This window comes from Rutilus rutilus (assembly GCF_951802725.1).
Source record: "Rutilus rutilus genome assembly, chromosome: 7".
Taxonomy (NCBI): Eukaryota; Metazoa; Chordata; class Actinopteri; order Cypriniformes; family Leuciscidae; genus Rutilus; species Rutilus rutilus.
Window position 1 is genome coordinate 1,028,674 of NC_140221.1, and position 13,501 is coordinate 1,042,174.

At 41.7% G+C, this 13,501-nt stretch overlaps 1 protein-coding gene across 4 annotated transcripts in view; it reads right to left on the reverse strand.

Moving 5' to 3' along the window:
• Nucleotides 1–13,501, reverse strand: part of nup214 (nucleoporin 214) — a 76,151-nt gene that overhangs the window by 9,031 nt on the left and 53,619 nt on the right. For all 4 annotated transcript variants that reach the window (XM_084415153.1, XM_084415151.1, XM_084415152.1 and 1 more), the window contains exons 30-32: nt 11,457–11,518; nt 10,508–10,667; nt 9,089–9,241 (exon numbers count right to left, since the gene is read on the reverse strand). In XM_084415153.1, the coding sequence (XP_084271279.1) occupies nt 9,089–9,241; nt 10,508–10,667; nt 11,457–11,518 (375 nt within the window). The remainder of the gene's footprint in view (nt 1–9,088; nt 9,242–10,507; nt 10,668–11,456; nt 11,519–13,501) is intronic.

Below are 13,501 nucleotides of genomic sequence, written 5' to 3' on the forward strand. Positions count from 1 at the left end.
CAGCCCAATACCCACCAAAACCTCTACCACAAGACCCCACAAGCCAAGCCCTATCCCAAGCCCCACCTTAACACCTTTAAGCTCCACTACAGGCTCCATCACAATTTACAATCACCTGCAGGAAAATAAAATGAACAAATAGCCTAGTAATTTACGAATGGTTAAAGGGCTCATGTCATACACTGTATTGTATTTTTTAATCTTACATCAACTTAATGTTAGTAAACTTTTTTTGTTTGTTTTGGGTTCTTCTCTGACATAATTATACAGTTTGTTCAAATCTTCTGAATGAATAAATGGATTGTTTCATGTTTAATTCCATTTCAATAAATGCAAAGCAACATCAAAACATTTGCCTTTTTCTATAAAACTATAACATTTTCACAATTGATAACAATAAAATGAAACACAAAAACCCATTTCTGCACAACATGAGGAGGGTGGGTCTAATAGTGCACTGATTCACACATAGCTTATTTGTCAGTAAAATCTGTGATCATGTAGAATTCTTGATTCATAAATAATTGTGCACTAAAAGGTCTTCTAAATGTAGGTTACATTTGATGAGCTACTTTTTAACATAAAATTAGAGGAAGTGTCATCATCAGGTGTGTACCACAGTCTCCTTCGGTGGGTTACGACACATCATCAGGTGTGTACCACAGTCTCCTTCAGTGGGGTACGACACATCATCAGGTGTGTACCAGTCTCCTTCGGTGGGTTACGACACATCATCAGGTGTGTACCACAGTCTCCTTCGGTGGGTTACGACACATCATCAGGTGTGTACCACAGTCTCCTTCGGTGGGTTACGACACATCATCAGGTGTGTACCACAGTCTCCTTCGGTGGGGTACGACACATCATCAGGGGTGTACCACAGTCTCCTTCGGTGGGGTACGACACATCATCAGGGGTGTACCACAGTCTCCTTCGGTGGGGTACGACACATCATCAGGGGTGTACCACAGTCTCCTTCGGTGGGGTACGACACATCATCAGGGGTGTACCACAGTCTCCTTCGGTGGGGTACGACACATCATCAGGTGTGTACCACAGTCTCCTTCGGTGGGGTACGACACATCATCAGGTGTGTACCACAGTCTCCTTCGGTGGGGTACGACACATCATCAGGTGTGTACCACAGTCTCCTTCGGTGGGGTACGACACATCATCAGGTGTGTACCGCAGTCTCCTTCAGTGGGGTACGACACATCATCAGGTGTGTACCACAGTCTCCTTCGGTGGGGTACGACACATCATCAGGTGTGTACCACAGTCTCCTTCGGTGGGTTACGACACATCATCAGGGGTGTACCACAGTCTCCTTCGGTGGGGTACGACACATCATCAGGTGTGTACCACAGTCTCCTTCGGTGGGGTACGACACATCATCAGGTGTGTACCACAGTCTCCTTCGGTGGGGTACGACACATCATCAGGTGTGTACCACAGTCTCCTTCAGTGGGGTACGACACATCATCAGGTGTGTACCACAGTCTCCTTCAGTGGGGTACGACACATCATCAGGTGTGTACCACAGTCTCCTTCGGTGGGGTACGACACATCATCAGGGGTGTACCACAGTCTCCTTCGGTGGGTTACGACACATCATCGGGTGTGTACCACAGTCTCCTTCGGTGGGTTACGACACATCATCAGGTGTGTACCGCAGTTTCCTTCAGTGGGGTACGACACATCATCAGGGGTGTACCGCAGTTTCCTTCAGTGGGGTACGACACATCATCAGGTGTGTACCACAGTCTCCTTCGGTGGGTTACGACACATCATCAGGGGTGTACCACAGTCTCCTTCGGTGGGTTACGACACATCACCGGGTGTGTACCACAGTCTCCTTCAGTGGGTTACGACACATCATCAGGTGTGTACCACAGTCTCCTTCGGTGGGTTACGACACATCATCAGGTGTGTACCACAGTCTCCTTCGGTGGGTTACGACACATCATCAGGGGTGTACCACAGTCTCCTTCGGTGGGTTACGACACATCATCAGGTGTGTACCACAGTCTCCTTCGGTGGGTTACGACACATCATCAGGGGTGTACCACAGTCTCCTTCGGTGGGTTACGACACATCATCAGGTGTGTACCACAGTCTCCTTCGGTGGGTTACGACACATCACCGGGTGTGTACCACAGTCTCCTTCGGTGGGTTACGACACATCATCAGGTGTGTACCACAGTCTCCTTCGGTGGGTTACGACACATCATCAGGTGTGTACCACAGTCTCCTTCGGTGGGTTACGACACATCATCAGGTGTGTACCACAGTCTCCTTCGGTGGGTTACGACACATCATCAGGGGTGTACCACAGTCTCCTTCGGTGGGTTACGACACATCATCAGGTGTGTACCACAGTCTCCTTCTGTGGGTTACGACACATCATCAGGTGTGTACCACAGTCTCCTTCGGTGGGTTACGACACATCACCGGGTGTGTACCACAGTTTCCTTCAGTGGGGTACGACACATCATCAGGTGTGTACCACAGTCTCCTTCGGTGGGTTACGACACATCATCAGGTGTGTACCACAGTCTCCTTCGGTGGGTTACGACACATCATCAGGTGTGTACCACAGTCTCCTTCAGTGGGGTACGACACATCATCAGGTGTGTACCACAGTCTCCTTCGGTGGGTTACGACACATCACCGGGTGTGTACCACAGTTTCCTTCAGTGGGGTACGACACATCATCAGGTGTGTACCACAGTCTCCTTCGGTGGGTTACGACACATCATCAGGTGTGTACCACAGTCTCCTTCAGTGGGGTACGACACATCATCAGGTGTGTACCACAGTCTCCTTCGGTGGGTTACGACACATCATCAGGTGTGTACCACAGTCTCCTTCGGTGGGTTACGACACATCACCGGGTGTGTACCACAGTCTCCTTCAGTGGGTTACGACACATCATCAGGTGTGTACCACAGTCTCCTTCGGTGGGTTACGACACATCATCAGGTGTGTACCACAGTCTCCTTCGGTGGGTTACGACACATCATCAGGGGTGTACCACAGTCTCCTTCGGTGGGTTACGACACATCATCAGGTGTGTACCACAGTCTCCTTCGGTGGGTTACGACACATCATCAGGTGTGTACCACAGTCTCCTTCGGTGGGTTACGACACATCACCGGGTGTGTACCACAGTCTCCTTCAGTGGGGTACGACACATCATCAGGTGTGTACCGCAGTTTCCTTCGGTGGGTTACGACAAATCATCAGGTGTGTAACGCAGTCTCCTTCAGTGGGGTACAACATCATCAGGTGTGTAACGCAGTCTCCTTCAGTGGGGTACGACACATCATCGGGTGTGTACCGCAGTTTCCTTTGGTGGGTTACGACACATCATCAGGTGTGTACCGCAGTTTCCTTTGGTGGGTTACGACACATCATCAGGTGTGTAACGCAGTCTCCTTCAGTGGGGTACAACATCATCAGGTGTGTAACGCAGTCTCCTTCAGTGGGGTACGACACATCATCGGGTGTGTACCGCAGTTTCCTTTGGTGGGTTACAACACATCATCAGGTGTGTAACGCAGTTTCCTTCGGTGGGTTACGACACATCATCAGGTGTGTACCGCAGTTTCCTTTGGTGGGTTACGACACATCATCAGGTGTGTAACGCAGTCTCCTTCAGTGGGGTACGACACATCATCGGGTGTGTACCGCAGTTTCCTTTGGTGGGTTACGACACATCATCAGGTGTGTAACGCAGTCTCCTTCAGTGGGGTACAACATCATCAGGTGTGTAACGCAGTCTCCTTCAGTGGGGTACGACACATCATCAGGGGTGTACCATAGTCTCCTTTGGTGGGATACGACACATCATCAGGTGTGTACTGCAGTCTCCCTCAGTGGGGTACGACACATGGAGTAACATCTGTGAATGTCACTCACAAACATTACTAGGCAACCAATAGGCAAACTCACTTGTTCACTTGTGAGTGACAAAGTTGCTTGTAATGTGAACGCACCTTGAGGATAGATTTGTATCTGGTTGAATTTTGTTTGGGGTCCCTGATACCCTGCCACTGTGCTTCACTCGACTGATTTGCCTTACCTCTATGAAAGTAGTGGTCAGATTCAGATTCATTCTTTATTGTCCCCGAAAGAGGAAATTTATTTTCACAGACTGTACCAAGAGAAGCACATATAATATTCACATACTGCACAAAATACACATTGTACACATAAATATACAGTTTTAATCGAAATTATTCAACCCTCATTGCAAATCAGGTTTATTGGCAAAATGTACAGCCTTTCAGCTGTTTGCAATGAACAAATCAAACAAAAGTAAATGTAAATAGCTCAACACAACAAATGTTCCGCAAATTCAACTGTAAATGCAACTTTTAATGACTTCTGCAGTCTCAAAATTAGTCAACCCGCTGAATAGAATCCCTAACAATAGCACAAATCTGTCATTGTCCCACTAATCAAGGGCTTCATTAGTTGCGCCAGGTGTGCTTGAGCTAGAACACATGAAATATCTGAACTGGCGAGGTTTGACTGCATGTTAGAAATAAGTCAAAAGAATGGTCCAAAAAGTTACGAGAAGATATCATCGCCCTTCACAAACAAGGAACAGGATTCAAAAATAAAGATAGCGAAGGAACTAAATGTTCCTAGAGACACCGTTGGAAGCATAGTTTGCAAGTTCAGAGTTAAAGGAACAGTGGTTACACTACCTGGACAGGCAGAAAAAGGCAGCTATCAACGGCTGCAACCAGATTTCTGAGAAGGCGGGATCATAAAAACCCTTGAGTGACTGCAAAAGACCTGCAGCAAGACTTGATGGCAACAGGCACTGAGGTTTCAGCTTGAACAGTAAAGGTGCTTGCACACTAAGTCTGAAATTCGCACACGTTAAAAAATAAATACAACCTCACGATATGTCAATCACACTTACACACTGACGAACTTTCGTCCATCATTAAAAAAATTGGATCGGGTTCGATTTTCTGCATTTTTCGCATCCGTAGAAAGCATTTTGAATGGTGACTGTTTTGACAATTCAGAGCCTCCGAATCACGAACACGGAAAAACGCATGCGAAAATTTTTTACTCTGTGCGCAAGGACCTTAAGGCTCGTACTTAAAGGGCCGAAAAGTTCCAGTTTTGTTTCATCGCTCCACAGAACTGAATCTCAAAAACCGTTGATATGATTTTGAGCACTTTTCTTGTGCTTTTGGGTCAGTAGTGGTGTAGTCTTGGAGTTCTGGCATGCGTTTAGTACGAGCCTTACTGTTCAAGCTGAAACCTCAGTGCCTGTTGCCATCATTGCCTATCAGGAAATCCTAGGAGAAAACATCATGCCATCAGTGAGGAAGATAAAGCTTGGGCGTCACTGGAGCTTCCCACAGGACAATGATCCCATGCATACCTCAAATCCCCCAAGGCTTGGTTGCAGAAGAAGTCCTAACTTGAACCCCATAGAAAATCTCTGGTAGGATTTGAAGAAGGCCAAGAATATTCCTGAACTGGAGGCCATTGCTCATGAGGAACGGGCTCAGATTCCTCAGAATCTGAGCAGAAACAGATGCGTAAAGTCTGTTAATTTTGCCAATAAAACTTTTTTTTGCAATGGGGGTTGAAAAATTTCGATTGCAACTGTACTAGGGGTGTAACAATATATCATGTCACAATATATCGCAATACAAAACTGCAACAATATGTATCGTGGATAGTTCACCCAAAATAAAAATTACCTTGTGAGAAAAAATTTAAGTTTTCAGAGTCAGTACTACATTAAACTACAATATATTATGTTGAATATAATGTATAATAATGGGGGAATATTAGTGGGTCCTGATAATGCTTATGTTATAAGTCTTATGTTACCAGTAAAAAGTGGCCTACATTATTTTCAATATATCTAGCCAGTGACAGAGTGCAAGCATATTCGTCTAAAATAATTCTGTATTTTCAGGTTCAGAATCATGAATATATTTATTCTGGTGTCACCATTGTCCAAGCCTATTCATTTACACCCACAATGTTATATCAAATTTAGCATTTAATCAACAGTACATTTTTTCTTAACCTTTTATTATATGTCTTGGAGTATCGCAATATCGTATCGTGAGTTCAGTATCGTGATATGTATCGAATCGTGAAATTAGGGTACCGTTACACCCCTAAACTGTACATATTACACAAAAATGGCAACAGCAACAAAACAGTGTGAATGCAATGAGTGGCCCCTCGCTAACTCTTTCCCAGGCATTTCATCATGCCCTGGTGGACCCTTAGACCATGGTATGATGTTATCTTGCTCCAGCCACAGACACAGCGTTGAAGACTGTAGTGTCCTGTTAGTAATATAATAATAATCATAAAAATTATAATAAATAAAAATTATAATAAAATAATACAAATATAATTATAATAAAAATATAGCAAGAATGATAACGATAATAAAAGAAAAAAGACAAAATAATAATAGAATAAAAAAAATATATAAAATATAAATAATATTAATAATTAAAATAAAATAATAAAACAACAATAAAATATGATTAACACAACAATGTTGATAATCATATAATAATATATAATTTTAATAGAGGTGTAATGGTACACCGAAGTCAAGGTTCGGTACGTACCTCGATTTTGGGGTCAAGGTTCAGTACAATTTTGGTTTCAGCTCAAAATACCAGATCATTTATTATAAGTTGTCAAATTTGCCCCTTTTTGGGAGAGCAAAACACATTTGCCCCTTAAAGGAACACTCCGACTTTTTGGGACTTCAGCTTATTCACAGTATCCCCCAGAGTTAGATAAGTCCATACACACCCTTTTCATTTCTGTGCGTTCTGTAAGTGTTATTTGACGCACCCACCGCTAGCCTAGCTTAGCACAAAGACTGGATGTAAATGGATAATGGTAGCATACTAATCCCAATAAGTGACCAAATAATGCAAACATTTTCCTATTTACATGTTGTGATCTGTATAGTCACAGCGTGTACAAATAACAAGGCTATATGAGACAGAGACCATTTTTAATCGTATAAATACTGGGAACTATATTCTCACTAGGCGTAGGAGCACAGCTAACGTTACTTGGGCGGAGTGATTAGCGCAGCACACGAGACGCCCTGTGGTGAGAAGCAGAGAGTTCGCTCAGAGTTGGAGTAATAGAGTCAGCAATTACTAGATAGTAAATTTATAGTTTACAATCATGGGTGTTCGCTGTATTGTAAAGAGCTGCGACAATAAACAGGGGAGACCAGGTAATACCATGATGTTTCATAGAATTCCAACCAAAAACGCTGACCTGATGAATCGAGGGCTACTTGCTCTGGGTATAGATCCAAACACACCTGTAAACACACCTGTAAACAGCATGAAGAAGTATTTCGTTTGCTCTGAACATTTTACTATAGACGACTATTTTGAAAAAATGCAAGTTGCCACACGGACCATGAAACGTGTGCTAAAGGATGCAGCCATCCCATCGATAATAAAGACAGGACAAATTGGATCACCTGTTGCTGCGGTAAGTGTTCCGTTATGTTTTGAGATGACTAACATTAGCCATACTGTAACAGTGCCATGCTGTAATGTAACCTTAGTAGTGACACTATTACGTGAATAGGGGCTCCGTGTATCCCCTTTATTGTTATTATTGTGTTGTCATGAACACACTGTATCGCTCAATAACAAATGAGCAGCGCTAAATGTAACTCTCAGGACTGTAACATTCAACTTGCTAATGAACAGCTTCCAAAGTTTGTAACTCCTCGTCTGTGTATTCTGGCTCAAAACTATATGGTTCTGGATCTTGGTTTGATACACAGTAAAATTCCTCTGACAATTCCTCAAAGTCAGCCATGATCACGAGTCACGTTCGCTACTAGCTAGTTAGTCACGTTTGTTTTGTTTACGGAACCATCAACAGGGCGTCTCGTGTGCTGCGCTAATCACTCCGCCCAACTAACGTTAGCTGTGCTCCTACGCCTAGTGAGAATATAGTTCCCAGTATTTATACGATTAAAAATGGTCTCTGTCTCATATAGCCTTGTTATCTGTACACGCTGTGACTATACAGATCACAACATGTAAATAGGAAAATGTTTGCATTATTTTGTCACTTATTGGGATTAGTCTGCTACCATTATCCATTTACATCCAGTCTTTGTGCTAAGCTAGGCTAGCGGTGGGTGCGTCAAATAACACTTACAGAACGCACAGAAATGAAAAAGGTATGTATGGACTTATCTAACTCTGGGGGATACTGTGAATAAGCTAAAGTCCCAAAAAGTCGGAGTTTTCCTTTAAAAAAAATGTGTCCCTTTAAATGCAAATGAGCTTTAGCTCCACCTCCATTCAGAAGAGGGCGGAGCCTTTACATGAGTGTCAGATACTCTGGCAATAACAATCTCACTCATCCAGAATCCCAGAATAACCAGTAGTGAGTGCAGCCTTACGGAGAGACTCAGGAAGAGGTTCACTTACACTTTTCTGAGAGCTCCTACTTGTACTACATGCCGCTACAGATTCATTTAGGAGTTGATAGTTTTACCATATAAACGTATAATTCCCAGTCCGGGGACGTGAACAGCTCCAAGTTGAACGTCACGTGTTATCTCGAAATTACAGTAATTATGACATGCTGTGAACGCAGCATATATTCCTCATGTGGTGTGAGTGTGAGTGTGTGTGTGTGTGTGTGTCTGACCTGGTTTTGTGACATTCATGTAAATGCTTGAAAGAATCAAGCTGACTGTGAAAGTCAATTGTGACTAACTGATCTTCATTATCAAAAACAGCCAATAATAAATAAAATAATACAAATATAAATATAAATATAAATATAATAATAATAATAAAAAAAAAGCTAAAAAAAAAAAAATATATATATATATATATATATATATATATATATATATATATATATATATAATAAAATAATAAATAAAAAATAACAACAGCAATAAAAAAATAAATAATAATAACGTCACGTGTTGTCATGTTGAAACTACAGTAAGTATGACATGGCATGAAGATCATGATGTGGTGTGTGTGTGTGTGTGTGTGTGTGTGTGTGTGTGTCTGACCTGGCTTGGTGGGTGTACTGAACGAGCCGAAGCCCTGAGCCGCCACAGATCCGCCTCCGGTACTGAAGGACCCGCTGGGCTTCTGTTCCCCGAACGAGCTGTTGGAGAAGCTGAAGGCCTTCGCTCCGCTGTTCCCAAACAGGTTAGCAGGACCTGAGAGAAAACCACACACACGACAGCTTCAGCACCAATGCAAACACACATCCAGCGTTCAGACACTATCATAACGGGCTTTTGCACCGGATAGTTCTAGGAACGATCCACCAGGATGTTTCCCAGAGGACTAATGGTTCCCTTAGGAACGTTTCCTGGTTGCATTCGCAGCGGCAGTAGGAACTCTGAAGTGACGAAAGACGCGCTTATTGTTGGGACTTTTATTTTGACGGCGCTGAGAACTTATTAGCGTATGTGTGTGTTTGATGTCCAGTGTTGCTGAGCAGAAACACATAATCATGTTTCTCTTGGTCTCCTCAGTGTTGTGTTGGGTTTTCTCCTCAGCGTAAAGATAAAGGCTGAGAGCTCCATCTATCTCTGTTTTACATGTTCATAGAGTTAGTTTCTGGAGTAAATATATAGGCTATAATCTGTGTGTTTACACAGCCTTTATTAATAATAGCGGGTGCTGGTGTTTCGCGTGCGTTCGGCCAATCAGCGACTCTGAAGTAGGAGTAAATAAGTTCCTCCAAAAGAGTTCCTAGAACTAAAATTGTTCCCAGTTCCTGCATTACAAACACGGCTAAATCCGGGAACTTCCGCCAATAGTTCTAGGAACTATGAGAAGGTTCCTCCAGTGCGAAAGTCCCATCATGCTAGTTTACTATAATCAGGGGTGCACATAAGTGGTGCTCATAAGTGTATCAGTATGGTTGACAGCTGTTTTAGATCCACACTGTAATACTGTATAAGATTTCCATTTGAACTTGAATGCATAAATCTGCCGATTTCAGAGCAAAACGCGAAACTGTGAGATTCACGACTCGCTTCACTCGCCAGTGCTAAAACCGGCACTAAAGAACTTCCTGGCAACCCGCCAAAATAAATGCTTTCTGATTTTAGGTTTGAAAATTGTGGGAATTCTTATAAATATTTGAAATTTAATTGTAAATCAGCATTGTATTTTTAAGTGTGCTATAAAATAATTGTATTTTGATTTAATACTAATTTAAAAAATATATATAATAGTATTATCACACTTTATTTACCATTTGTTATAAAATGCAGTAATATTATTAAATATTTGATTTTTATAGTTATATTTAATGGGTCACACTATGTGCAATGTGAGAACCAACCCCGATCTCCAGATGCTCTCATGAGAACCAGAGAATATGAATATGAATATGTATATATATATATATATATATATATATATATATATATATATATATATACACACACACGGTAAGAGTGCATCAATACCTGTATTAATCTGCTGGCCGAATCCTCCTGCGGCCGGCGCTCCAAACGGGTTCTTGTTGGCGGCGTCTTCACTGGGTTTTCCTCCAAGACCACTGAAAAACCCTGATCCTGAGGAAGTGTTTCCAGCGCTCGAGCCGAACAGACCTGCACCGGACTGAGCCTGATCACAAAATCACATCGCATGCATACTTCAGATGCTTTCAAACACAAACAACCAGGAATTATTATAGAGTGTATGCATGACACATCACTGTCAAATCAAGCAACCGTTATTTATACAGCGCTTTTACAACACAGCAGCTTTACAGAGATAACAGGAGAATAATGCAACAAAGTTTGTGTCTAGAAGGAAATAGTGTCACAGTCCAGCTGAAGTAAGATCAGTGATGGTTCAGTTTTTTTGTAAAAAAGTTATTAATTTAGTTCATTTATATATATATATATATATAGCTGCTCTGGAGAAAACCGTGATGTCATCATCCAGCTCAGTTCAGTTCTCATATAATGCTGTCAATGCAGGAGATCAATAATATTGATGAATATTAAATTAAATGTCCCCAACTAAGCAAGCCAAAAGGCAATGGCGACGATGGCAAGGAACCAAAACTCCATCAGTGACTGTTGTGACTGTCACACACACTACGAGTTGAGAGTTTTTAGACTTTCCATCCAGTGACTGTGGTAAAACCAGCCTCTTGTGGATTACTGCTGTATTTTAATTGTTTTTAACAGGTTTTTGGGTCTCACTGGCTGGCGATGATGGCAAACCAAGAGTAAAAACCTGAAATTTGCCTCTAAAAATGGAAATATCTCACTGGGGTTACTCAAAGCAAAGCTTCAGAAGCGTCTCTGAAAGTTCAGCTCATGCTGATGAAACTGCATCTGAGACTCGAACACATCCAGCCTGCTTCAGCTGGTAAAGAACTGAAGGTTTGAGTAAGAGCTGTACCTGTCCGAAGACGCTGGGCTGCTGTCCGAACACAGACGAGCTGGAGGTGCTGCTGCCAAACCCTGATTAAAACACATCGAGAAATCAAACAAACCGCCAAATGTGTGTTTATTCTTCAGCATGTGAGTCAATTAGTCTCAGATTATAAACAAATGCATGCACAATTATCACTGAACTTGATAAACGTTGCAAATGTATCTTACTATCCAGAACCAAATCCGTTTCTGTGAAATGCGAAATATGTCCAAATAGATCTGTTTGTGAATACTAATGATTTATTTTGTATTAGTGCATCGTATTTAGTGCACACAACAAGGAAGATGTGCATCTGTGGATCGAGTCGCAATGAATGCATTCATTTAAGTCATTCCTAGGGTTGGGAATTGAAAAATACTTGAGTACTTGAGGTCAGGAATCGAATACTTGAGTACTTGAGGTCAGGAATCGAAAACTTGAGTACTTGAGGTCAGGAATCGAATACTTGAGTACTTGAGGTCAGGAATCGAATACCTGAGTACTTGAGGTCAGGAATCGAATACCTGAGTACTTGAGGTCAGGAATCGGATACCTGAGTACTTGAGGTCAGGAATCGAATACTTGAGGTCAGGAATCAAATACCTGAGTACTTGAGGTCAGGAATCGAATACCTGAGAACTTGAGGTCAGGAATCGAATACCTGAGTACTTGAGGTCAGGAATCGGATACCTGAGTACTTGAGGTCAGGAATCGGATCCTTCCTCTTATCGATTCCTTTGTGAGAATTTCAATATGAGTTTAAACCATTGAAGCGCGAGAGACTCTGTTTTCTGTTCTCATGTGTATCAGTATATTGGATCCGTGCAGCTCTTAAAGTGACAGCAGCCTAATATTCCTGCTCTATAATAACACTAATGTGTTAATGTCTTTAATAATGCTTGACATTTATATTAGGTAGGCTAGTTGTTTTCTATGGTGTTTTTAAACCACAGGCAAACGTTTGACTACTAATCGGTCAAACCGAGTTGCAAAAATGTGAATACCATAAAACGTTTTCTCATATTGTACTTTATAAGACAGAAAGCAATGATAGCGCTGGAGATACGTTAGACTGTTGACTTCTAATGTGTGTGTTAGCAGGGCTCATTGAGTGTTGGAGTGTGTCGTGAGCATGTAGAGTAGTGATGGGACATCAGGGGAATGTGCATCAGTCTCGGGTGTGTCTTCAGGCCAGGATTTCTCCCATTCCTATGAGTTCCTGTGACTTCCACCTTATAAACAGCTGAGTCACTGACCCCTGACCCCCATATCCACACCTGTTTATGCTCTGCGTGTTTAGGGCCACAAACTCTAAAGAATGTGCTGACTAAAATTATGCAAATGTGAGGGTATGGTTGACCTTAGACTGCTTATTGTGTTCTGATGTGAAATATTGACGCTTGCCATTTTGTCCAGCCTGTGTTAAAGCCAGTGTTCAGTCAGGCAATCCAATCACAAGTTAAAGTGGATCAACTCAGTAAAGACTATGGTTGGGGATCGGTTTGAATTTTAACGATTCCGATTCCAAAATGTGTGTCTCAATAGCAGTCTATATATCAAGTATATTTTGCTGAAAATAAATATGCAATGATTTCAAAATGTAGATATCAGTGAAATTCCTAAATAAAAGAAAAGGAAAAGTCTACAAACAATTATTGAAGAAAATGTGACAGTCAGTAATACAATAAAAACAATGTAGACATTTTAAACTAACAGTATTCAGCTAATAGCCTACTATAGAAACTGAATAAAGTAATCAACTGTAAAAAAATAAATAAAACGTATTATTGCACAATAATCGTTTTATCTGGATTGTTGTGTTTCCATAATTGTTTGAAGCCAAAAGAATTTTAACGATTCCGATTCTTATCGATTCCTAATTTAGATTCCAATAAGGTAAAAGATAACATGGATATCATTCACAAAAGGAGCGTTTGCCTGTGGTTTAAAACCACCATAGAAAACAACTAGCCGAACTAATATAAATGTCAAGCATTATTAAAGACAATAAACACTTAATTAAAACACTG